Source organism: Eschrichtius robustus, chromosome 8 (genome assembly GCF_028021215.1).
Source record: "Eschrichtius robustus isolate mEscRob2 chromosome 8, mEscRob2.pri, whole genome shotgun sequence".
In the NCBI taxonomy this organism is placed as follows: domain Eukaryota; kingdom Metazoa; phylum Chordata; class Mammalia; order Artiodactyla; family Eschrichtiidae; genus Eschrichtius; species Eschrichtius robustus.
Window position 1 is genome coordinate 54,058,703 of NC_090831.1, and position 25,090 is coordinate 54,083,792.

Below are 25,090 nucleotides of genomic sequence, written 5' to 3' on the forward strand. Positions count from 1 at the left end.
ATACTCTAACAGTGGATATATGTCATTATACATCTGTCAAAACCCACAGAATGTACAACACAAAGAGTGAACCAGTAATGTAACAATGGCTCATCCATTGTAACAAATGCCCCACACTTAGACAAGATGTTAATAATAGGGGAAACTGGGGCGGGGGGGAGGGGCAACGGGGGTAAATGAAAACTGCACTTTCTGCTCAATTTTTCTGTTAAACCTAAAACTGCTCTAAAAAAAATAAAGTTTAATTTAAAAAATGTGGTGAGAGATTTGATAATTGAAAAAATGGGATAACATATCAATTTGAGAAACAACAGATTTCTCTGTCATGAAGTCCTCTCTCTTCCTCTGGGGAAGGTAAGTACTGGGAAGGAAGTTTCAGTCCTTTTCTCCATCTGTCGCTTGTGGAAGAGTGACTACAGGATGAGCAAGAGCATGGTAGAGGTCACTGACCACACAGAGCCAGGCCTCCTGGCTCACTCTTCTTCCATTAATCTGCCCCCAAAGTAGAACATAATTCATTGGGAGGCTTGCCCCTATCTATGGCAGGAGAGGACTGTTCCCATTCCTCAGCTGCTCTGCCTCAGACTGGGTAAGATTTTGGTTAAGGGGAAAAAGAAGAGGAAGCCCATTTTATGCTCAACTCAATGTCATGTTCACTAGTCTGTCATCACCATTAATTTATCTGTCTCCTACCTCTACTTCTCAAATATTTAGAGCCAGAAGAAGAAGAGGGCCCCTCAAATCCGTATGCATAGACACTCAAACAGAGGCAAACAGAAACTTTGGTGCTACTTTAGTGTTTGCAAGTATTAGACACTTTTGAGGGAAGAGTCCTTTGGTTTGGAAAGACCTCAAAACAGGCAAGCATTTTAGGCATGCATTAGTGGAATAACCTTTTGCTCTCTTTATGTATTTGCCAGACAGGACTGCAAAAGGCACTTTAGGTTCCTGTAAGCTCCACAGCATTGCATGAGGTTCTAGCTTTTAACAATATGTGCTGGCGTTAGTAGGAGGCATGCAAGCAGCTGTCCCAAATTCTATTCTTTACTGTATCCCAAGGAGAGGACTGAGGAATGACTAACCTTTGGATTTATGTAGCTTGTCAACAAGGTTCTGCAATCAGTCCCTCCCAGCGTGATTTCAAGTTGACCCTGGGTACAAATCCCTGGGTAGACTGTAGATTCAACTATAGTTGGGTGGTGGATTTAAATCACTGAAAGGATAAACGAAAATGGAACCCTTATTATATAGGGTAAATCATCATGTTGGATTGAGATACTAGAAAAGTCTCAACAAAGCCATAATAAACCCAAAGGTTAAGAGAAAAAATTTAAAAGGCCTCTTTGGAAATCATCTTTGTTCAGAAAAGCAAGAAAAACAGCACTGGGCTTAAACACATGTATAATCACAATAAGGCGAGTGGGACAGTTAAAGAAAAACAAAGGAACACACCTAGATTAATAAAGGAAAAGGGCATTTCCTTCCTTAAGGGAAACATATGACAAGCTAGGCCAAACAGCTTCGAAAGGGAAAGGAGATGAACTTTGGTATAACTGTTCTTTAAAAGACGAGATTAGGAAACACAAAAAAGTTATTTTTATTGTTATTTATACAAAAGTAATATGGACCAAAGAGATACAATGAAGGAAGAAAGAATTCAGGAGCAGACTAAATCGTTTCTCTCAGAAAGAAGCTTGATCCTGGAATTTTTTTTATAAGATTTATTTTAAAGCTAAAGGTAAGAAATCAAACGCATAATTAAAGGACTGCCCTCAAAAGCCTGGGACAATTATAGTAGGTGATTACAGTAAGTTCAGATTGATTTGAAAAGGGAAAAGGAAGAGCAGCAATAGAGTATTTCATGCATTATTAAATAATCTGCAAGGTGATCTGGTGGGAAGACAGGAACGGTATATGCTCTAGTGCAATGTATATGGGAAGTTTGTGGAGATAAGACTAAGGGAGAGTACTAGGTCACTTTAAGGGAAGCCAAATAATTCAGACATAGTCCAGACCTAAGTTAGATGCTGGGATTCCCCATGATTAAAATTACCTTACTGAGGGTGGTAAGGGTTGGCAGTAATCCTGAACGCATAGACCTCTTATTTTCCACCATGGCAAAATCTATAGACTTTGAAAGGCACTAGTAGAAGTAGGTTAGCAAAACATCTGGGCCCAAAAAGAAAAGGAAAAGAGGCATTTGATCTAAACAATGTTAGCTCTACCGGATAGGAAAGTATTCAACTTAAAAAACAGGTTAATAACTCAGCTGGGGCTGTCTGGAAGGAACAGACACGAAGACACAGCCCATTTTGACACAAGTAGGTAACAGAAAGGAATGTGTCTGCTACCACCAAGTTTCCAAGGCCTGGAAAACAAAAAATGAAGAAAGGCAAGGTTTTGAGGAGCACACTGTAAAGGGCCACAGGCCTTAGAGGAATCTGTTAAAGGTCACACTCCAGCTGAGACAAATGGAGGGGAAAAAAGAAAAGGCTCTTCCAAGAGACAGGATTAATGTATATAAAGAAACTGAATCACTGTGCTGTACACTTGAAACTAACACAACATTGTAAATTAACTATACTTCAATATATTTTAAACATACACATGTATATGTATATATATAAGGAATTTCACAGGCGGTGAGGCTTCTGATGAGGACACAAAGGTGCAGAACAACCAGGAGGATTAGAACTGTAGAGAATTCAAGGCCACAAACTGTGCTCTGCACAACTGCCTGTCACAAATGTGGATCACTCTCCTCCCAAAAGGGAGGGAAGAGTTTGTCACTAGACAAAACTCAATCATTTCTGCACTGAGTGGCCAGGACCACAGGGTTCAAAAAAGAAATGAAAATTAATCTTTAAACATGCAGGATGGACAACAAGGGGAAAAAAGAAACTCTAAGAGACTGAGCAGCTGAGAAATCCCCCTGGCAAATACCTAACATTTTGCCCGTGAAAAACAATGTATCATATGCCAATGAAACATTATTATGCATACGTGAAATTCCTTCCCTATCCAGTAAACATAGTGTCCCTATTAGCCTCTTGATAAGTGATTCTTCCCAGCTGAGTTTAGTCTTAGGGTCTATCAATTACAGAGAGCTGACACAGACTGGCAATCTGTCAAAACCAAAAGCCAAGATTTTCTTACTTTGAAAACCCTGTTCCTCCAGAAACGAAGTTTCTATCTGTTTTTGGCTGGGAACAATAAGGTGGGTTAGGACTGTATAATAATGTGTCAACATCTGCACTATTTACTGTAGAGAGAGGAGATGTGCTTGAATCTTTTCAGGTTTGTAGGGGTGGGGGTGACACTATGCTAATCTTAAAAGTCCCAGAGACCCTTTGACATACTGAAAACACGTGACACAAACTACCTTGAAACTGGAGATGTTCAGCTTTGGAGGTGCTAAACTAACTTAATCTATTCCAATGGAAGACAGCCGACGCTGAAGCTGCTGAAGAAGTTACCCTGACTTGACCCAAACACTTAAGTGAACGCCTTCTGGCTGAGACTGAGCAGTTTAAGAAACCGGGGAGAGCAGACTTTTGCCTTTCAATTGCTTTAATTTTAATTTACAGGGAGATTATAGATGTGGGAATTTAATAATAAGAGGGTTCACAACAGACAAATTTGGGGGATTTTCTGTTGCTAGTATGGAATTAGATGGAGTGCTGTCATTCGGTTCACTGCAGACAATCCGGAGAGCTATGAATGACATCTTGGCTGAGAAAAATTTGAGATGAGAAATGGAAATGACCTTCCAGTCTAGAGTTAACTTAAGAGGTATCGACCCATTCCAGAGCTTTCTGGAGTAAAAATGTAAATAACCTCTTCAACTGTTCTTCAGAGGCTACAAAAAGGAACAGTCATTGATAGAGGATGCCTTGTCAGCATTTAAGATAGAACAAAGCACTCCCTGTGCCAGTAAGAAAACAGAACAACTAAAAGACAAAGCAAACCTGGGAATTCGAACTCACAGTACTTTGTCCAGCCAACTTTTGTGAGGGGATTTGGTGCCGGAATTCTACCATTCAGCTCTCTGAGATTCTCAACTCAGGGAGTTTATGTAGAGATCAACAGCCAACTGAGACATAATAGAACACCCTATTGACAGATGGGCAACTACCTGGTAATCCCCTATATGCAGTGCTTCTCTAGTAAAATAAAGTTGGAAGATGAGGCTTTGCTTAAGACCACCCCTGCAAATCCTCTGTTCTCAACACCGCTTCGACACAGAAAGACACACACAGTTTATTCTCTTTTCAGGGAAACGCCTCAGATCAGTGGTTTTCAAACCTTTTTCTTTAAGCAGCTGAATCCATTTTCATTCTATCTATACAAATTAGGTGGATTTCACTTAATTTGTATAGATAGAATGGGTTCTAGCCAGAACTAGCCTGGCAACCAAGGCATGGAAGAGGCTCCCCTCACTAATATGCTTAAGGATTCATTTACAGAAATTTTGTTTCTGATCTCAGCAATTAGTCTTTCTGGAGGTGGGTTCTGCTAGCAGTTTAGAGATATGGGGACCCAAAAGAAGAATCATTTAATCAAGCGATATAACAACATTTCCACAGAATGGACAGTTAAGACTGTGACCTGGCCAGTTTGGCCTCCTCATGCCACCGGTAAAAAGTTATTACATTTGGGTAGGCGCCTGATCCTGGCCATCAAGAAAAAAGTTGTTGCTCTTCCTCCATGGGACAGAAGATGACTGGAACTCGGGGGACCCCCTTGGATACCTTCTGGTTGTTGGGAGAGACAGTTCTCTATGGGTCTCGAGTTCCTGCATATCTTCCTGGACATGCCAAGAATGCAAGGCTCTACCACTTTTTACCCAGGCCATCATTTCTCAGGGTTTTGTTGGCAGAAAGCGACCATAAGGGTGAGATAATGTCTCCCCTCCAGGATAAACAGCAAGCTTGCCTATCATTTGCTATAAAAGTGGCAGATTCCTTACTGTTTATTCCTTAGCTGCAACACAAACCCTAACATCCATCTGGGTCCCACCATGTCACCCTCATTGTACTTGTGGGGCAAGGGGAACTGATGCATACATGCTGATGCTGGTGATGCTGTGCTGTGAACAATCAAGTCTGTTGTCTCTGACCTAGCAGTCTCATGTCTTCTGCCAGCATCCATTAAACAGCAACAGGCTAACTAATCAGCTTTTAAGTAGCATAAAATCAAATCCCAGAGCCAACACTAGTACTGCCAACTGCAGTGGTAAATGTGAATGTAAGACTAAAGTAACCCTATACAGGCAAGACCAAAGGTTCAAGATACCTAGGAATAAAAGATCAGGTCACCCCATCAGATAAAGAACCTTAAGGGGTTGGCTAAAGACAAAGAATAGGAATAGCCAGTGAAGGAAGAAGTCACAAATACAACAATGAAAAAATAATAAACAATGAATGTGGCTTCTACTTTTATTTTCATCTTTGCTTTTATATTTACCTAAGTGTTAACTAGTTTCCTTTCCCCTCCACGATCATATAAAGAATCTATTATTACATATACCCTTAGGGTCTTAAAATGCCTATAGAAGAAATGGATATCACCAAGTGATCTTGGAGTTAGATATGGTAAGTGAAAAAATTTAATTGGTGATATATATATATAATTTTAAAAAAATTATAGGACAGAATAAGGGCATGCATGTTTGCACTGGACACCTAAGGTATAGGTCATAGTGGATATTTGTGGATTCTGGCAATCTAGCATCCAATTTCCCCTGCCTCCTAGAACCCCAAACTCTCATTTCTGGAAAAAATCCTCATTATGAACTATCTTGGGGAGAGGGCAATTCTCAGAGCCTGCCTCTCGTTATGGAACAAGTAAGTCAGATAATTCTTCTATTCACTCCTTAGCACAGCCCTAATCTGGCAAACAATCTAAGGCCAACCAGTTAGATACCTACTTCCAGGATTCTGAATCTTGGGTGAATGACAGAAAGATGGGGCGGTGTGTCGGGGACAACGGGATGTCTTTATGGTGGCACCAGCAAGTCGTCAAGACTGTTCCTGCATTGTAACCTTGACTCCAGGGTTTCTGCAGCCTAGCTACCAAAGAATCCCTAGGCTTGTTTGCCAGGACTGCTCATCTTCCAGCCTACGATGAACGGTGTAAGTTCCCGATACCCTTGCAATAAATTACTTTTACTTAAGACAGAATGGTTTCTGTTGCTGGTAACCAAGAATCCCAGCAGATTCACTGTGATAATAACAATACCAACAATATCTGTGTAACACTGAATAATTTATCAAGAGTTTTCACATTCTTTCTCTCACTAGTTCCAACATCAGTAAGGTAGGATATTATGATCATTGTGCACATAGGAACACAAAAGGCTGAAGAATCGACTTGCTCAACGTCACACAATTAGTAAGAAGACAGAGCAGAATTCAAACCCAGAAATCTGTTTGAATCCAATGTCCATGTTATTTCCACTATAGCATGCTGCTTCCTAAAGCAATGAGTGACTAAAGGCAAAATTGCTAAAAGAAGTTTTATAGAAGACACAAAACCATTCTAAAATAATTTTTCACAGTAATAGCTTACAGTGTAATATTAAATTGTGATTCAATTTAATTGCAACTCAAAGAGAAGGTCTAAGGCAGAACTCATTTAATCCTGGCACACCATTTTCCAGTAAGCTAATCTGAAATAAGATGGCATATTCTTAAGAGTGTCTCTCTTAAATGTTAATCAACCACATTTTTTGACAGCTCAACAGAATGTAACTAAATTATATGCTATATTATGTACTAAAAAATTTATCAGTGATTTCACTAATACGAATCTTTGTAGTAGATGCCAACTGGAGTAGCCACCTGACTTACAATTCTTCCTTCTCAGGAAATGGCCTCAATACATGGGCCTTTCAAGATCATGTTTGTGCTACATGGCCCTATTCTGCTTAGGATAATTTATTCACAGGATTAACATTTAACCCAAACTATGTCTATCAGATCCTCTCTCTCCAGGATTTGAAATTCTGAAAGAGAAACAGACTGCAAGTAGTCAGAGGTGAGGTGCAATGAAGACACTGTCCTAGAAAAAGGCCAGAGGCTTTTGGGGCTACCCTGGTTCTTACATCTCCCAAATCTTGACTGTCCCCCTTCTTCTCAGAAGGTAATTTTAATACAATCATGTCTCTCTTAAGATGTGCTTCTGTACTCATTTATTCAACACACACATGGTGTCATGATGACAGTATGCACTAGATACTACAGAGTTTAGCAGAACATTGATCCCATCTGGGAAAGCTTGGGCCACAAAGGGGGCAGTTTCCTCTCCATGTACTCCCCACTCTGTCCCTGCTTTGTCCTCTAAAATTTGCTTTTTCCCCCCACCATTCCATTAAAACTTTACTTGCTAAAACCACCAATTTTCAAATCCACTGGACACTCTCTTTTTTGACCTCCCTATAGCACTGGATACTCCCGACTGGCTCTCCTTTGTAACTTAATCTTGGTTTCAATGACATTATTCCCTGCTGTCTTTCTTCCTCCCACACCTTAATCTCCAACGCACTTTTCTTCCTATCCTTTAAAATGTTGATGCTACCCAGATCCTCTGTCCACTCATCCTCTAGGTGTTATCAACCATACATATGATATCAACTATTGTATTAACAAATATTTGAGCACCTATGTGGTAGATGTTGGCAATATAGCCGAACAAGCCAAACACAGTCCCTGCCCTCATGGAGCTTAGAGCCTAGTAGCAAAGACATGCTTTAAACTAAATAGTGTTTATTGCCTTTATAGAGCTGATAAATGCATGAAAGAAAGGAATAGAGTGCTGTAAGAGCATATGTAATAGAGGGGCTTGACATAATCTAGGGCATTCAGGGAAGAAGTGGCTTTTAAAGTAAGAACTTTACTTTAAAGTAAGGACTTCCCTGGGGGTTAAGACTTTGCCTTCCAATGCAGAGGGTGCGGGTTCAATCCCGGGTGCGGGTTCAATCCCTGGTCGGGGAAGCTAAGATCCCACATGCCTCGGGGCCAAAAAAACCCCATAAACATAAAACAGAAGCAGTACTGTAACAAATTCAATAAAGACTTTAAAAATGGTCCACATGAAAAAAATCTTAAAAAATAAAAAAAATAAAGAACTGAAGCATGAGTAGGAAGGGAAGCGAGTCATAGAACCTTTATGACAGGGCTTTGAAGGCCAGGTTAAGGATAAATATTCATTATAAGTTCATGATAATTAACCTCAAAAAATACTGCTGTCAATCCCTGGTCAGGGAACTAAGATCCCACAAGCTGTGCGGTGTGGCAAAAAAAAAAAAAAAAGACGACGACGACTTAGATATTGGGAATTCGCCGGCGGTCCAGTGGTTAGGACTCCTACAGGGGGTATGGATTTGATCCCTGGTTGGTCGGGTAACTAAGATCCCACACGCCATGCGGTGCGGCCAAAACAGCAACAAAACAAAACCACACTGCCAGCCATCATACCATTTCTATTCTTCACAAAAACAACTTTCCTCAACCTCCAGCTTCATCTTCTTCCTCCTTCATTTTAGCAGATGATCTCATCTCCTACTTTTCAGAGAAAACAAAAGCCTCTAGGTAGGAACTCCTTCATTCTCTTGATTCCAAACACACCCACCTATGTACCTACCAACCCTCTCCTCCTTCCCACTCCTATGGAAGAGGAACCATCCTCCTCCCATAGGAGATTACTCACCTTTACTTTGGACTTCATCTCAGGAATCATCTATCAATCACCCATTCTGTTTCACATATATTAAACCTCGCCATTTCAAATGAATTCTTCCTACTAGTTTTTAAACACACATACATCTTCCATTTAAAAAGCCTTTATTTGATTCCCTCACTCCCTTCAGGGCCAAATCTCAAATGAACTGTCTCAATTTTCTCATACCCTATTCACACTAATCTGACTTCCATCCGTCTCCCCATCAAAACAACTCTCATCACAGTCAATAAACCCCTCTTTGTTGCTATATCCTCTGAACGTTTCTAGTTCTGATCTTACTCTGACTTCTCTTAGGCATCAAAATTTGTCATCTTCCTTCTGAAACAATTTCTTCTCTGATCCTCAAAACTCTCATTTTCCTCCTACTCTTCTGGCCACTACTTTTTTGTCTTCTTTACAGGCTCATTCCCTACCCAGCCTTTATCCTAGATTCTTAACTCTCCACAGCTTCAATGAAGTTTATCTTCTATATGCAAATAACTCAAAAATTTATACTTTTAACCCACAACTCTCCAGACCTGTCCACTCATCAGATACCTTAATGTCTCAGGGGCACTGCAAACTAAACTATCTAAAACACAAACTATAATCCTTTCCTCAAAGCCTTGATCCATTTCCAGTATCTCCTCTCTCAGAGAACTGTGTCATCATCCATCTAGTTATGCATTTCAGAACCCTGGAGGTCATAAATGACATCTTGTACAGAACCCCTCAGCATCCAATCAACCACCACCATCACAACAACAGCAAAAATAGCCAACATTTATTGAGAGCTTACTCATTATTAGGTTCTGTTTTAAGTTATCTTAATTTGTTTTTCTAATTTAGTCATCACAACCACATGTCGTTACCATCACTAAGTCCTGTTGATCTTACCCCCTAAATCTCTTGAATATACCATCTTTTCTTTATTGATATTGCCGTTGCTGCTATCACCTTAGTCCAAAGGACCATCTCACTGCGCTACTGTAACAACTTCCTGTTTGGTCTGCCAGCTTCTACTCTGAGAGCTAATTCATTCACCATAGAGCAGTCAATCATCTTTTTCAAAAGAAAAACTGATACACCTATTCCTCCTCTTATACACACATATATTTGAAAGGGTTTTAGAATAAAGGCAAAACCCCCTAACTTGACTTATGAGGCTATACACGGGCAGATCTTTAGCTACTTCTCCAATTTCATCTTGCACCATCCTCCCCTTATGTTCTGTGCTCCAGTCACACTGGCCTTTTATCAGTCTCTTGTACCTGCCATTTTATGGTAAGTAGGTCTCACACAATGGGTTCTCAACAAGTATTCATCTAAATGGATAAGTTAGAAAGCCAAACTGAAATAGGGGAATAGATAAACAGTGAGCCAAGAGGCAGTGACTCTACCCACCTTTTGGTTTTAACAAGGGGGAGAGGGATTTTATTTACAGGGAAATATTGAGACTAAGAATAAGTGTATTGGTTTGTTGGTTAGTTTAAAGGCTAGAGAGGTTAAAACATGCCTAAATGTTGATGGCTAGAATCCAGCAGAGAAGGAGAAGTTAAAGATGCTTAACAAAGAAAGAATAACTAATGGTGTAACTTTTCTGACTACACTAGTACTGAGAAAGTCAAAGCCCAGGTGAAAGTACTGGCTTTAAATGGCTTTATCCATTGCAGCAGAATAAAAAAAGGTGCCAAAACAGGTTTATAGATTTGGTGGTGGAAAGTTTAAAGTTAGATAGTTCCAGACTAATGACTTCTATTTATTTGTGATGTCAAAAGAGAGATGATGTACTGAAAATGAGGATACAGAGTAAGGGCTTGGGTTAGAGGAAAACAGTAAAATAAATAGTAAGTAGAACTGCTCACCAGTAGTACTGCCAGCCCAGCTGAAGTTAGGACTCACCTGGCAGAGGACTGCCCAGTAATGGAATATTCTTCAGCTGTGCTTAGAAGCCTTGCACAAAGAAGGTAAACAGTCATCAGTGCTTTTTGCCCAAAGTATGTGAAAAAAGGACGGAGGGCCAAGAAAGCTTAGGACATTGAAAAGACAGTGAAGAGAGAGATATATCTCCTAAACTGGACAGACAAAAAGAGAAAATAGAATAGAGTTAAGAATAGGAAGATATGGATAATGGGAGTTGTCAATGGGAGTTGTTATGAAAATTAAATGAGACAAGCATATAAAACACTTTGGAGAATGGCTGGTGTTTCTATTATTGAGGATTTAATGCAGAAGGTTTGGATTATTCACAAGAGACCCTAAAGATTAATGACATGTAGTAATTGACAGTCTTGGAGAGGTGTGTATACAGAAGCTGAGTCATTTCAGTTAGTAAGTGAGCCCAGGTGACTGCCCAGCATCCAATCCTCAAATCAGCTTTGTGGTTCTCTCACTTAACTCTCAGTGGGGCTTTAACATAAGCTTTAAAATTCTAATTATGTTTTAATTCATTTAACCTGAGGAAACTGTGAACTGTAGTGGTACTCAGAAAGTTCTCAAAACATCTCTCAATTGTTAAGGGTCTTCTGGACTTCATTAACACAATAGCAATAGCACTGGGTACCTGCAAGAGTGACTTTGACCCTGCCCTGCTTTGTAGAGCCCCTTTCTAGTGTAACAGATAATAACATTAATCTAAAAAAGAGTTGGAAAAATGAATGAAAAGGTGCTCAACCAAATTAAATAAGATGCCACTATACATCCGCTAGAATGGCTAATGTTATAAAGACTGACAATATCAAGTGTTAGCAAAGATGTAGAGCAAAAGCCTCTCTCATACAGAGCTGGCCAAAGTGTGAACTGGCACAACTTCGGAAATTGTACCACAGGATCTATTAAAGCTGAATGTAGCCTAACCTATGACTCAACAACTCCACGCTTGGGTATTTCCCAACAAAAATGCAGAAATGCATACATGTACACATCAAGAGTCATGTACAAAATGTACAAAAATATTCAAAGTAGCACTACTTTTAACAGTCCCAAATACCCAACATGATAGAATGGATAAATTCTGGTGTATTCATACAATGGGATATTACACACAATGAAGACGGACTAGAGCAACACACAATAGAGATAAATCTCACAAACAAAATGCTAGCTTTAGTGTCCATAAGTCTGTTCTCTACATCTGTGTCTCAATTTCTGCCCTGCAAACTGGTTCATCTGTACCATTTTTCTAGGTTCCACATATATGCGTTAATATACGATATTTGTTTTTCTCTTTCTGACTTACTTCACTCTGTATGACAGTTTCTAGACTTGGACACCAAGGGGGGAAAGTGGCGGGGTGGCGGGGTGGTGGTGGGGGTGGTGGTGGTGGTGGTGGTGGTGGGATGAATTGGGAGATTGGGATTGACATTTATACAGTAATATGTATAAAATGGATAACTAAAAAGAACCTGCTGTATAAAAAAATAAAATTCAAAAATTAAAAAAAATGCTAGCTTTAAGAAAGCAAGACACACAAGTATATACTGTATGATTCCATGTATACAAGTTCAAAAACAGGACAAACAAATCTATGGTAGTAGAAATTAGAATAGTGGTTACCTTTGAGGGGGTAGCAATTGAGAAGGGCACAAGGTGGAGACTTTCTGGTGTACTAGCCAATCTCTTTTTCTTGGAGGGGGTGTGTTCGTTTTGCAGTAATTCTTTGAGCTGCACATTTATGATTTGGATCCTTTTCGTGAATCCTATACTTCATTGTAGAGTTTACTTAAAAACAAAAGGCTAGAAATGACTGAAAGGATAATGGAGGAAAAGCCTCCACTGGAAGCTGAGGCTGCGGGCTCAGCAGAACCCCCTTTCACCACTACGTACAGATTGGCTGCAATGCTACAGAGAGATGAAATGACCTAAATCTTTTTCTAATATCACAATACTAATTAATGATAGAGCAGGAATTGGGATTCAGGAATTCTAATTTCACAGTGTTCTTAAATTTGTATAGGGATGTTTCTGGGGGCCCTTGTCATCCAGGCACTCATTATCCTGATCCCCAAAGTAATGAGATCGTAAGGGAAAGCAAAAATAGTAATAACACAGAAGTATTCACCATAGAAGAACACTTTTAAAACTGGTCCTCACTCAAACATTCCTCCTCTGGCTCAGACCAGCTTCTATTTCTGCCACTTCCCATCAACTGCCCTTGTCAGTCACTCTTGGTGAGCCTCTTCTCTGTTATGTTAAACAGAACAATACATGTATAATGTAAATCAACTGCAAAGTGAAGCTGCCCACCTTACAAAAGATGCAGGATTCCATGAAGTTGGTAAAAGTGTTACTGGAGAACTGTCTGAATGACAAGCAAAGCCAATGACAAAAGGAGAAACTGGCAGATTAAGGCCAGTTAACCATTGTCGAAGAAATTCCTGATATCTCACCCAGCATCCATTTTCCCCTTCCTACTCAGTAACAGAATCCTGGTATTTCAGTAACTGTATTTCTATTTTAACAGTAAATAAGTAGATGCTAATATTGTTTAAAGCTAAGTCTAAGAAATGGATATGAATCAATTTTTAAACCCCAAAAGCTAAACATACAGTCTCAGACAATCCCCTCCTCTTCAAGTAAACATCTGATGCTGCAACCCAGTTGCACCCCATCTACGCAGGGAACGAGGCAATGCTTTACAATGCTACAGTCTGCGTATGAAAACACGTATTTGGGGGAGTGGGAGGGTTGCTGGAAACAAATGCGGGCACTGGTGAATTGCGGTGCAATTACGTTTTAGAGGCAGACGCTAGTTAAATGCACCAGCAATGCAAAGTCAGTGGTGTCCTAAACGTAAGAAAGGTTCACAGGAAAGGAACATGAATGTATACATGGAAATAGATACATGAAAGTTACATAAAATATTGAATTCAAGCATTCACAGCTACTTCAGCCCAAAGACCAGGCAAGATTTAAAGGCACTCCCACAAATATCTACCGCATTCATGCACAATGTCAGGAGCTGATGAACAAAGACAAGACCCCAGCAGAGTTTGCTTAAAGAAACCAAAGTTAATACCCTCATAAAACTCTTAAATTCCTCTACTGTTGTCCACAGTCCCATCAGAACTGAAACAGGAGGAAAGGGGGCAGGGCACAACCTTTAAAAGAATGACATAGCCATAGAACATGACAAAAACTGGTTAGAACCAACTAGGTCCAAAATGGTGGAAGATCTGACTTCCAGTGGACCGTCTTCTTCATTACACGCTCACCGTGATGTATTAGCATATGCTAAATGACACACCCACCAGTGCCCTGACTGTTCTGAGGTTAACCATAAAAGGCCAAAAAGTAGGTGTTGGCCCAGTTCCTGGAAATCTCCGCCCCTTCCCCCACCCCCACCCCCGCAGTAGTTGGAATAATCCTCCCACGCATTAGTCTATGAAACTACCCAGCCCATAAAAACGAACCACCCCATATTTTGGGGACTCTTGCCTTCTGCGATTGCCCACACTCTGTCTGTGAAGTGTGTTTCTCCCAAGGCCGTTCTCGCCTTTTGAGACAGACTGCGTTCTGTCTATGGAATGTGTATCTCTATAAATAAATCCACTTCTTACCTATCACCTTGTCTTTCACTGAATTCCTTCTGCCATGAGACATAAACTACCTGAGCTTTGGGAACTCCCTGGCGGCCCAGTGGTTAGGACTCTGCGCTTTCACTGCCGAGGGCGCAGGTTCAATCCCTGGTCGGGGAACTAAGATCCCACAAGCCACGCTGCGCAGCCAAAAAAAAAAAAAAAACCCCAAAACAAAAAAAGAACCTGAGCTTCATTAAAGTCCTGAGACCAGGTGTGTGATCTCAGTTAAAAGACGGTGGATTCGAGTCCCTGCCTGTAGGTTCCAGTCCCAATCTGGGTTGTGTGGTTTCAGCACCACCAGCTGAGCAAACTAGGTTTTGCAGTTACTTATACTCATGTCCCGCTTTTGTCATGAAAAACAGGACCACGGTCACAAAACTGAAACATTCCCACAAATCTTCCTGGATGCATATTTCTAGAAATAAAGCTGCCAGGACGAGAAAATAACCAAGTGACTTTTCTACGCCTACTGGTATAAGATGCTATGGAATTTAAAAACAAATAGATGCTCTAGTCTACATTCTCTGGCGTTAAAACCCATTCTTTTCATAACCCACCTTTCGCCGACGTGCTGAAGACTTTCACTAATACGCCACACATCAAAGAACAAAGAACTCCTCTCAACAGAGGCGCACGGTGCCCTTAAAAGGCGGCACGGTATTTATCCACGGCTGTTTCTGCTCTAAATTAACACGTACAGGAGGATTTGTCTTCTACTAGCTCCACCCTGGTAACACAGAAGGGGGGCGGGGATCCTTATTTTAGAGGAGCTGATGTCAGGCCAGCAATGCTTCTCCCTTCCTTGGGGGGCTTCGGTTTGGGCTGTGCCAGTGAGGTTCTTCGCCCGAGATCTCCCGACACCTTAAAACGGCTGGCCAATGGAGGGATCCTCGCCTCACAAAGAGATAACTAGGGCACAGCTGTTATACAAGAGATACCCGACGCCGAATGCCGGCCCACGGGGCCCCATAGGAGTCAGGAGCCACAGCATCGGCGGACGACGAGGCACTTTTGCTCGAGAACTGTTTAACGCTACCCTCCACCGACAGCGGCTTCGCCGGCGTGCGAAAATGCAAGGAAGGGCGAGGACAGAGGAAGAAGAGGGTCGCGATCCCCGGGGCGCGGGTTTCAGCCGCGGCTGACAGGGGCCCGAGTCCCGGACCACCTCCCCGACGCCGTCGGTCACTCCCACAGAGGCGGTACCTGTTTCCGCATGTTATTCATGACGCCCATGAAGCCCGCCAACAGTTTAGCTTCCTCTCGAGCAGCAAGTTTCTTCTCGGTCTTCTTCTTGCTGCTCTTCTCCACCCCGGAGGCTGCCATCCTCCGTCAGCGCGGTTCACGCCCGGGGCTCGCCGGGCCGGGCGAGGGGTTGCACGCTCCCGGCACGCTGGGGCTTCTGTTTACCAAACACCGAGGCCGGGACCGCGGCTGCAGCGCCCTGCTCCCGAGCCGCGCGGCGCGGCCACTGCGGTAGGACAAGGCCCGGCAGCTAACCTCAGAAGCACGCGGGGAGGCGACGTCTGCGACTCCGCAGCGTCTCCAGCAGAAGCAGAGCCCGGAGGAGGAGTCTGCGCATTTCGCTCAAGGGGGCGGGGGCGCTATGAAGGGAGCATGGGGCGGAGCCGACGCGTCACAGCGGCGCGCCGCTCCGAGCGGAGCGAGGCGAGGGCGCCCTCTCGCGTTTGGCGCCCCGCGTCCTTTCCGCACAGGCTGAGTTTTCATTTCAAGCTGATCCGAGGATGCGCGTGCCGTTCCCTTTGCCCAAGACAGATTTTACACAATTGGATTACGTGGCGAGATTATCTTTTTTGGATAATTGGGTGGTAGAACACATTAAAGAGTCTCCCATTAATGTAAGCTCCGTAGGAGCAGGGTTGGTGTTTTCTTCACTGCTGTATCAGAGACTGGCATATTGCAGGCGCCCAATAAATATTTATGAAATGAGGAAAGACTGTCACATACTGAAAGTTAAAGGTTTATTGCATGGAGTACAAGATTTACTTGCTTGGGATTCATAAGGCAAGAACACACAATCCCCATTGATGTCTCCTTGATGTAGAATGCCTGCTTGCTTAGGCTTGCTTACTCCTCAATGTTTGAGACTAAGATCAGGTGTCAGGTCCAGAAATCTTCAATTAGGCTTCCCCAAGTGTTCTACAGGAACACGGAACTTAGTCACGGAACTCAGGAGCATGCTTTTTGTAACTATCATAATTTTTTCTTTTTAGTATATGATAATATACAAGATTATTTGAAATTGTACATTATTTTACATTTTGAAAACTTATACATATCGCTTTAATTTGCTACCTAGGTCTATACAGGAATACATAGAAACGTTTTAAGTAAAATAATTGACACTATCAAAGCATTATGCTTTCTCTTGATGAGAACAAAACAATACAGTATAACTCAAATGAAAGAGCAAGTGGCATATAAGCCTACGTTTCTACAAAAGAATAAGACATTTATGTTTTTGTGTGCCTTTTCTTTTTCTTTTCATCTAAAGGTTCTCAGATCTTCTATTTTAACTAGTCAATACAGTCATCGCCGGGTATTTGCGGGGGGGGGGGGGTTGGTTCCAGGACCTGTCGGGGACACCAAAATCCATGAATGCTCAAAGTCCCATAATGAGCCCTCTATATCCATGGTTCTGCATCAGGTGATCCAACCAACCATGGATCGTGTAGTACTACATGTATTTATTGAAAAAAATCCATGGGTAAGCGACACTGTGCAGTTCAGACCCCTGTTGTTCAAGAGTGAGCTCTAATTTGAGGCTTTAGAGCAGAACCTGGCAATAGAAACCATTTATTCCTAATGGAATTAGAAATGAGGAAAATTTCATTTACTTTATTAAACGACCTAGGATACTGAAGAGTGAGTGTATTGAAACATTTTTTAATTGAAATGAAGTGGAAATCTGTCTTCTTACTCTAAGGCCTTGGCAGACACTAAGGATCCATGATTCGAAGGCAGAAATGTTGGTGATGAGATGGAGTGCGATTCTGTAACACTGAGATGGATGGCAAAGGAAACAAGGAGGAGCATCCTTTCTACCTGATGTTGGAACAGTCCTTTCACGTATTGCGGAATATATAGAACACCAGACGTCATGGAAGAGCCTTAGGATTCAGAGCTTAAAGAGACCATGGAGGGGCTTCCCTGGAGGGGCTTCCCTGGTGGCGCAGTGGTTGAGAGTCTGCCTGCCAATGCAGGGGACGCGGGTTCGAGCCCTGGTCTGGGAGGATCCCACATGCCGCGGAGCGACTGGGCCCGTGAGCCACGACTACTGAGCCTGCGCGTCTGGAGCCTGTGCTCCGCAACAAGAGAGGCCGCGACGGTGAGAGGCCCGCGCACCGCGATGAGGAGTGGCCCCCGCTCGCCGCAACTAGAGAAAGCCCTCGCACAGAAATGAAGACCCAACACGGCCATAAGTAAATAAATTAAAAAAAAAAAAAAAAAAAGAGACCATGGAGGTTATATAGCACAGAGGTTAGGCACTAGGCTTCGCCTGGATGCAAAGTCAAACTCGCCACTCTCTAGTTGTTCAACTTTGGGCAAATTGCTTAACTTCTCTTGTGTCTCAGTCTCCTTATCTGTAAAAATAGAACCTCCCATGGAACTGTTATAAGGTTTACAAAAATGCTTAGATTGGTGCCAGAGCAAGACAAACAGTATTACTTTATAGAGCTAATAATATTAACTATTATTATTTAATCCAGCATTTCCCAAAATGTGTTCTTCAGAATACTAGTGCTGTGAACCATCCCCCTCTCCTCTCTCCTCTCCTGAAATAGTATCCCTGGGAATACAACTTTGCGAAATAAATTAACATGTCATTCTCGGAGAAAATCTCAAATATATTTGCATATTAAGTGTTTGGAGAAGACTTGTTGTACCTATTGCTTGAACCTTGATTAGGTCTACTTTGCTGTAGTAGACTACCTTTTGAGGTTTCTTAGCTTTTCTAATTGTCAGAAGACCTCCTTTGTTCCTTTTGTAAAGATAACTAATGAATGGAGGGATCATTCACCTGGAAGGAAGAGTCCCAAGTGGACAAGAAAACTGACTACAAGCTTGGAGGCATTGGGATCACCATTTTAAAAAGAGCTTTAGATCCATATTATGACAGTGGAACCCTAGGTTTTAGAAACCTTTATAAATATGACAGGCAAAAAATGATTTTTTGTGTTATTTAAAAAATTCCTAATGAGATTGAATATTTTTTCATGTTTATTGGCCATTTACGTTTTTTGTTTCATGCATCTTCTGTATTGCCTATGTCCTTTGTTCATTTTTCTTTCGCATATTTTTTTCTTATTGATTTGTAAGCATGGAACTAAGCAGGACCCTATGGGATTTCTGGGCACAAAAGTCTTTTTGTGTCCCCCGTTTCTCGTTTGTAGGAAATAGGCTTCATTCAGCCTCCATGACCTTCCCTGATTTCCAAAGGGCAGGTTCAAACAGTTGCTAATCAAGGAAGGGAGAGAATGCGGAAACAAGAGGGGAGCAGTCAAGAAACAATAGTGCAGACTTGGGGAGGGGTCCTGATTCCGCCTCTCAAGGAATATACATAATAATATCTTTGAGCTGTTTTGCAGATACTGAAACCCCTATCAGGTGGAAGAAGTTAACTGTGTGATGCCCACAAGCATGTATGTAGACCCCAGACTGGTTGGAAACAGAAGGTTGATGATGCCGACTCCCAATTACCTCACTACCAACCAATCACAAAAATGTCCATGAGCTAGATGATCATGCCATCTGCTTTGAACAATTAGTATAAAACTCCTCATTACCTCCTCCAGGTGGACACATAGTTTTGAGGGCATTAGTCTGCTGTGGCCCCCTTTGCCTGGCAAAGCAATAGAGCTATTCTTTTCTACTTCACCCAAAACTCTGTCTCTGAGTTTCAGTTCGGTACCAGGGTACGGAGGCTGAATTTCACCTATAAGGATTCTTTGTTAAGGTGGGTTTTAGGTAAACTGTGAGATAATATATGTGTAAAATATCCAGTGAGTCATTGAAGACTCAGGACGTGGCCGCCAATAAAAGAATACAAATGTGGGGCTTCCCTGGTAGCACAGTGGTTGAGAGTCTGCCTGTCAATGCAGGGGACGCGGGTTCGAGCCCTGGTCTGGGAAGATCCCGCGTGCCGTGGAACAACTAGGCCCGTGAGCCACAATTACTGAGCCTGCGTGTCTGGAGCCTGTGCTCCGCAACAAGAGAGGCCGCGATAGTGGGAGGCCCGCGCACTGCGATGAAGAGTGGCCCCCACTTGCCACAATTAGAGAGGGTCCTCGCACGGAAACGAAGACCCAACACAGCCATAAAGAAAGAAAGAAAGAAAGAAAGAAAGAAAGAAAGAAAGAAAGAAAGAAAGAAAGAAAGGAATACAAATGAGGGAAAGTAGAATACTGATTTAGAACTCATGGAGGAAAAGGATCCAGCAGAGGCAAAAAAGAAGTATTCAGAGTGATGTGGAAAAGCATGTCCTCATATGATCCTCACAAGCCATGCTTCCTTTTTTTATACAATCTAGTGTGGCATGCATGACTGCAGGAAGTCCAGTATTTTTTGAGTTTTCCTCCCCAAGTACTGTATATCCAAGAAGCTGGTTCGTGTCCAAATGTTCGTCCTTCTAGCTATTTTTCTTTGCAAACCCAAAACTCAGTGTGCCCCCTTGAGGCCAGAGGATTCCGCAGAGCAGCCCTGATGCTGTAACTCCAGAATGTGCTGCTGACTCAGTGTTGACTAAGGTGCCTGGTACACTGCCTTTGGAAACCTGAGCAGTCTGAAGGCATGCCCTGACCAGGCCATGCTGCTGTTGCACAGTGACCACCTGCACTGTCACTGCTGTTGCTGACACTGAACCTCAGGATTGCTGTCTGCTGATCCGTGCCAACCCAAACAGCTGTGGCTCTAATTCCACCACAGGTCCTAGCCCAGGCTATGGTTGTTCCTCCTTGTACAAAGGAGAAATGCACAATTTGTTGTCACGTGGGATTGAAACTACAGGGTTAACAGAAGCTGGCGTCTTAGAAATCCTTGAGTGTGTCTTACAGAACAGCAGATAAGGGAACAGCTTATTAAAACCCCCTCTGTTTGTAACCTGCCTTTACTAATTAACCTGCTTTAGTTATTTTTTTCTTTAATTGCCTACCCTCCAAGCTTCACGTAGCCTAGATAATATATTACAGGACTCCTTAACCACCCCTACAGATAACACCTCTGATGTATGGGTCACTATAGTAACAGGTGGGCTTAAGTTGTTTCCCAGGGACCTGGAGTTGACTCTCACCCAGTTCAAACTGGCCAAGAGTGGTTGGGACCACTGACCCCCAAACTGGGCCTGCCCAGGTGTTCCGTAAATGACCTTTTGACATCAGAAGACTAAAAACTGCACCATTTTGGAACATGTATCCCATGAAGAGGCATGTAACGCGGATACGCCTCTGCAGAACACCGATTACCTCACCTTTTCCCTACCTCCAGTCACATTTCCCATGCCTAAGACCACCCTGCTTTTTTTTTTTTTTTTTATTAATTTATTTATTTTTGGCTGTGTTGGGTCTTCGTTGCTGCACGCAGGCTTTCTCTAGTTGTGGCGAGTGGGGGCTACTCTTCGTTGTGGTTACCTCAGGGTAACCTCCAGCTTTATAGGGCTGTGGCACCATTTGCCGTTTTATCAGTTGTGGGCTGTTGGTCAAACATACTTTGAAAACAAAGCTACTAGAATCAGATGAAGGTAAACCAGGACTGCACAGTTTCACTCTGTTTCCTCGCTGGAGACGCTCCCTCCCTCCTTTGAAAGTTCTCACAATATGTCTTTGTAAGGGAGCCAGTATTTTCCTGTACCACCATGGCTAAAATTGTGTATAAAATAGGAATAAATGCTCCAGGAGGCATGTCTAGGGATTCAACTTATGACTTTCAGTATTTGGAATGTGGGAAATTGGTTTTGGCTGCTCAGAAACGTCTATTACCCACCAGTTAATTCCCCACTGAGTTCAATATTTAGGCAAAATGACTGTTCCTTTCTAGCTGCCTTCACAACCAATGCTGCTTCTTTTAAATGCAAGAGTCAAAGAACTGCTTATAAAATCGGTACCAAAAGAAATTCTGGTGGCAGGGATTTGTTTTTCCTCCTTACCTTTGTATCATTAGTCCTAACACAAGACCTGGCACATAGTAGATATTCAGTAAATGAAGTAAGCATATGCAAATTTAACTAGACTATAAATACTTCTTGTCTATAAACTTTACCTAGTACTGGAATGTGATAAAATTGGATAAATGGAGTTTGTGAATTGCCTGTTCAAATTTCAGCATCTTTTCAGAAAGTAAGGCAATAAGGTCTCCTGTTAACCTCACCCTCATGAGGTTTGGAAAATCTTTTATACATTACTTTGATTATGGAAAATAATCCATAATCATGGATTATGGAAACTCTTTTATACATTACTTCATCCTCCTCCATTTGTGAGGCTAGGTACCCCAAATTTTGTCTCTTATAAATGATTCAAAGAGATAGTAACTTAAATGTGTCCCCAAATTTGGTTCATTTGTGATTTTTTTGAATGATTAAGTGATCAATTTTATTTATTTTTAAACTATTTATTTATTTATTTAGGCTGTGCCTGGTCTTAGTTGCGGCATGCGGGATCTAGTTCCAGACCAGGGATCGAACCGGCGCCCCCTGCACTGGGAACGTGGAGCCTTACCCATTGGACCACCAGGGAAGTCCCTCATTTGTGATTTTTAAAGGATAACTTCTCTTCTTTGGGGGTAATATTAACTTCTCAGTGATCAGAAATGAACAGAGCACTTTGTTGCTTCATACTCACCATTAACTGCTGCTTGCTTCAGACAAGCAGAGAGGAGGTCATTTTCAAGATGGAAATATAATATTAGTTGACAGACCCTACAGTATTCCCACAAAGTGTATACAAATCATTCAAGTCTATTCTTTACCTGGTAATCTGTGATACAGTTTTAGGAAGAATCTTATTGTAATACAACAACATTTCATTCTTTGAGTGTGTGTGTGTGTATGTTTGTGTGAAGGGAGGGCACTTAAATTTTGATTTGATTGTCTTTGAGAAACAATCTAGATTTTAAGAGAGGTTGGCCCCAAGTCACATGAGCTCCGTGCTAAAGCACAGCCAATCCATGGAGACAGGAGCTGTACTCTCTCTCCACTCTGGCTGCCTCACATGGGAACTGAGAGGATGCCTGAGCCCTCTAACTCAGATGTGGCTGTATTTAATGCTTAGATCCAAGAATCTGACATTAGTCATGGTTCCAGTTCTCTGGGTGGGGCAAGATGCAATTTGTTCTGATGAAAAGTGCAACTAAGGGGAGGAAACTCAGTGGGGAATTAGCTGGTAAGAGGAAAACTCTTTAGAATCAAGTGGTACTTGCTTTTCATAGCCAAAGTGAAAAACCTCACAGTGGAAAAAAAATTGTATTTCCTGCTTTAGAGAAAGCTCCAGGGGATCATAAGCCACAGTTACAGCGCTCTTGGAGAACACTGACTCTCTGTCGCTACCAAGGGGGAGGTTAAGATGAATATTTTACTTCATCCAATTTGGGAATCTAGTTCGAACCCAGAGGAATGGAGATTGTTGTTGTTGTTTTTTTAGTTTTTATTTATTTATTTATATTTTTAAATTTATGGCTGTGTTGGGTCTTCGTTTCTGTGCGAGGGCTTTCTCTAGTTGTGGCAAGTGGGGGCCACTCCTCATCGCTGTGCGCGGGCCTCTCACTATCGCGGCCTCTCTTGTTGGGAGCACAGGCTCCAGACGCGCAGGCTCAGTAGTTGTGGCTCACGGGCCCAGTCGCTCCGCGGCATGTGGGATCTTCCCAGACCAGGGCTCGAACCCGTGTCCCCTGCATTAGCAGGCAGATTCTCAACCACTGCGCCACCAGGGAAGCCCTGGAGATTAAGACAGAATATTTGAGTTCTTGTTCATGGTTCATATCTTGTCCTCATTATGTCCCTAAGTGATTTTCCCAAATCTTTGTGGTTTCCAACTCTCTTCCCTCCTCTTGTCATATGTAAATAACTATCCATACAAGATTAGGGAAAGGAAATAAGTTAGAATTAAGATAGAAACCTTTGTTTTGCAGCTGTCCCCCAAGCATTCTTCTTTGTATCTGGAAACCTATGTCTCTGTGTTTTTCTATGGGTTTAGCATGTTTACTTTAGCAGAAGCATGGGAAAAATTCTCAGAGGTCAGTAAAACCCCAGCCTATGAGAAAAGTAGGACATAGCAATTTAATATACTTGGGGAAATGAGTATGAACTCAAGACTCCAAAAAGACTTATATTTTCCAACTCTGTGACTTCTCCAATGCCTCAACAGCAGTAGCATTCGCTCACCACCAACTCTCATGTGTACTTATAATGCCCATATTTGGGTCTTTGATACTTTTCTCCACCAAAAGGAGCCTGGACTCCTTGGACGGTAGCAGTTTCCCAGATGACAGGAAAAAAAATGGAAACGGGTCAGGAAATATCCTTCTATTGACAGAAGACAAAGATACTTTAAAAAAACATTAGAGTCAGTGCTGAAAGGGCGTAGGTGTAAATTAAAGGCGTTCCCATATTCTAAATTTTGAAAAATTAAGAATCAAATCATTATTTTTATTTTCTAAGTTCACAATAATACTCAAAAGAAAAAAGTTAAAATAATAAAATGTAAGAAAAAAGGTGGATATAAGACAAAAGAATGGTGAAGATGAATAGATTTGTTTAATTTTTACTTATTAATGATATTAAATAGTGAATAAGACAGTAAGCAGTTTTTTTCTTTTCAATTTCTATGTCTTGCTAAAGGATAATTTTTAAAAGCGAGCATTATTTCTATATGACATTCTTACGTAGACATAAAATAAATCCATGTGACTCATTAATTAATGAAGGTACCAGCCCTTTGTTACTACTTGGTCAAAGGAGAATTAAAAAAACCACGTATATATACAGGCAATAAGGAATGCCAAAATAATTTTACAAATAGATGAAAATGCATATATCCACAGGCAATAATAAATTGCATTCGACTGTTAATTTGCATTTCTATAGACAAAAATCCTTTGTACTATTATTAGTCCACTACAGCTTACAGAGTTGTAAAATAGTTTACAGTGGAGGAAAAATATAGTTTTCTTCTACCTTTCTAAGTTCTTGGCTGGGACAAGAACAAGACAGATTCACGAGAGAAAAGCATATGAATTTGTTTAATATAAGTTCTATGTGACACAAGACACTTCATAAGAAAATGAAGACCTGAAGTGGTTACACCTGAGTGCTTGTTTTTTTTCTTTTAATTAATTAATTAATTAATTTTTTGGCTGCATTAAGTCTTCATTTCTGCGTGAGGGCTTTCTCTAGTTGTGGTGAGTGGGGGCTACTCTTCGTTGTGCAGCGCAGGCTTCTCGTGGCGGTGGCTTCTCTTGTTGCGGAGCACAGGCTCTAGGCAAGCAGGCTTCAGTAGTTGTGGCACATGGGCTCAGTAGTTGTGGCTCGCGGGCTCTAGAGCACAGGTTTGGTAGTCGTGGCTCATGGGCTTAGTTGTTCCAGGGCACGTGGGATCTTCCCGGACCAGGGCTCGAATGTGTGTCCCCTGCATTGGCAGGCGGATTCCCAACCACTGTGCCACCAGGGAAGTCCCATACCTGAGTGTTTTAATGCTAGGTTTGATGAAGAGTAGAGAGTGGTGGAAAAATGTGGTAGGACAAAAATGGGATATGAGCTAAGTATAGAAAACTGGGGTAAACAG

The 25,090-nt window shown here is 41.8% G+C and overlaps 1 protein-coding gene across 2 annotated transcripts in view; it reads right to left on the minus strand.

Moving 5' to 3' along the window:
- The window catches only part of KLHL7 (kelch like family member 7), a 63,102-nt gene extending 47,252 nt beyond the window's left edge, over window positions 1–15,850 (minus strand). The window contains exon 1 of one of the 2 annotated variants that reach the window (XM_068550499.1): window positions 15,504–15,850. In XM_068550499.1, the coding sequence (XP_068406600.1) occupies window positions 15,504–15,623 (120 nt within the window). In that variant the 5' untranslated portion in view covers window positions 15,624–15,850. Of the gene's footprint in view, window positions 1–1,082; window positions 1,201–15,503 lie in introns of those variants that run through there. The other variant, XM_068550500.1, reaches the window with a different exon arrangement.
- Between the last annotated feature and the right edge of the window lie 9,240 nt (window positions 15,851–25,090).